Raw genomic sequence first — 1,627 nt, forward strand, 5'->3', positions numbered from 1 at the left:
ACGGTGCCGGCCGCCGCTCGCGCTTCGGTCGGCGTTCCGGCTCCCTGGGAGGATGTACCTCCGGGGCGGGGGGGGGGGGGGGGGGGGCAGAAGACATCTCCGCTTGAACATGGTCTCTAGTGCGCAACCGAGTGGTCAGATCCTCTTGCCCCCCTTCCCGGGGAGGTGCGCGGGCGGGCGGGGCAGGCTGGCGTGCCCGTCTGGGCTGACCGCCTTTCGTTGGGCCCCGCCACCTTTGCCCCGATCTCCCATCGTGCCTGTGTCTCAATGCCCACCCAAAGCACACATACCGGAGGGCGCGGGGGGGGGGGCGTACCTGGGAGACCCACCCAAAGGCCCTGCGGGCCGGGGGCTGCCAGCTGCGGCAGCAACCCACCACCTGCGCCTCGCGGGAACTCGGGACGATCGGTCTGGCGACCTTGTTTGATAGCTAGGCCCCCCGCCCCCCCGCCCTCAACCTCGACAGTGGAGTCCCAGCGCGTGGGGCTTGCCCAGTCCCGGGGCCTGCCCAAACATGATGTGTTTCTCTCTCCCTCTCCCTCCACGCCTCGGCGGGCCATTGAGAGAGAGGGACCTCGGACCCGGGAGAGGGAGCGTCGGGTGGGAAGCCCGCACAGCCGGAGGGCCCCCCGGGCGGCGATGCATTTCTCCTGGGCCCCCTTCGCTCCGGGTGTTCATGCCAGCCGTCCGGCGCGTGGCTGGGACCCGCCTTTCGCCAGGGGGGGGGGGGGGGGCGCGGACGGGGCAGGGAGCCGGTCGCCAATCGCATTGCCCTGCTCTCCTGGGCCCCGCGCCTCGGCCGCCACTTCGTCGCTTGGTTTTCCTCGCCCTTCGCTTTTTCTCACTCGTCCTCTCTCTCCCTCGGCATGTCTCTCGCGCACGGGGCTGGGCTGGATATTCTTCCGATATCCGGGCGGCTTGATTGGCACCTTACATGCGACGCTGGCCCCCCGGAGGCGAGAGGAGGGGCCACCCGGCGGCAGGCCGTTTCTGCAGCCCCCTTTCCTTGCGGACCGGCGTCACACCCCCGGGCATGGGCCTGCCTTTTTGCATATCCCCCGCCGGAGCTCTGTCAGCCGGAGAAGCCTGCTTGGGCGCGTTTGTGTGCGCGCGCGCGCGCGCGCTCGCTCGCGCGTGGAGCAGCAGCGGGGGGGGGTGGGGGGGGGTGGGCAGGGAACGGGCCCAAGGTGGGCTGCTTGGCCTGCCTTTGTGCCCCCCTCGCCCCGGGCGGCGACCGGGCCCGGTGGACGACCGTCCCTGGCGGGGGGCACTTTTTTCGGTGGCCCACCGGCAGCCTTGCCTGGGGAGGGCCCCTCCACCGCCCCGCATCAGGCCTGATTTGCGGCTTGCCTCTCTTCCTTCCCCCCCCTCCTCCCCCCTCCCCATCCTTTCGCCCTCTCCTGCCTTCACGTTGTTGAGGTGCCCTTCGCCTGTCCTATTGTCTAGGCGGCGGCCCCCCTTCCCCCCCCCCCTCCCCTCCACCCCCTACCCCACCCTCGTCCCCTTCCCCACCTCCTCCTTGCTATTGCTCCTCGCCTTTGGCAAGTCCCCCTCCCGTGCGTTTCCTTTCCTCCCCCTCCCCCGCCCCCCTCATGTGCACAGCCAGTCTCATGAGCACCCGGCCACC

At 70.9% G+C, this 1,627-nt stretch overlaps 1 protein-coding gene across 1 annotated transcript in view; it reads left to right on the plus strand.

The window, feature by feature from the left end:
- Nucleotides 1-1,033: 1,033 nt before the first annotated feature.
- H696_02447 (hypothetical protein) overlaps nt 1,034-1,627 on the plus strand; it is a gene marked incomplete at both ends in the record, with an annotated part of 8,582 nt that continues 7,988 nt past the window's right edge. Inside the window, one exon of the mRNA XM_009496351.1 lies at nt 1,034-1,102. Within this exon, the coding sequence (XP_009494626.1) occupies nt 1,034-1,102 (69 nt within the window). The remainder of the gene's footprint in view (nt 1,103-1,627) is intronic.

Source organism: Fonticula alba (assembly GCF_000388065.1).
Source record: "Fonticula alba strain ATCC 38817 unplaced genomic scaffold supercont2.3, whole genome shotgun sequence".
Classification (NCBI taxonomy): Eukaryota; order Rotosphaerida; family Fonticulaceae; genus Fonticula; species Fonticula alba.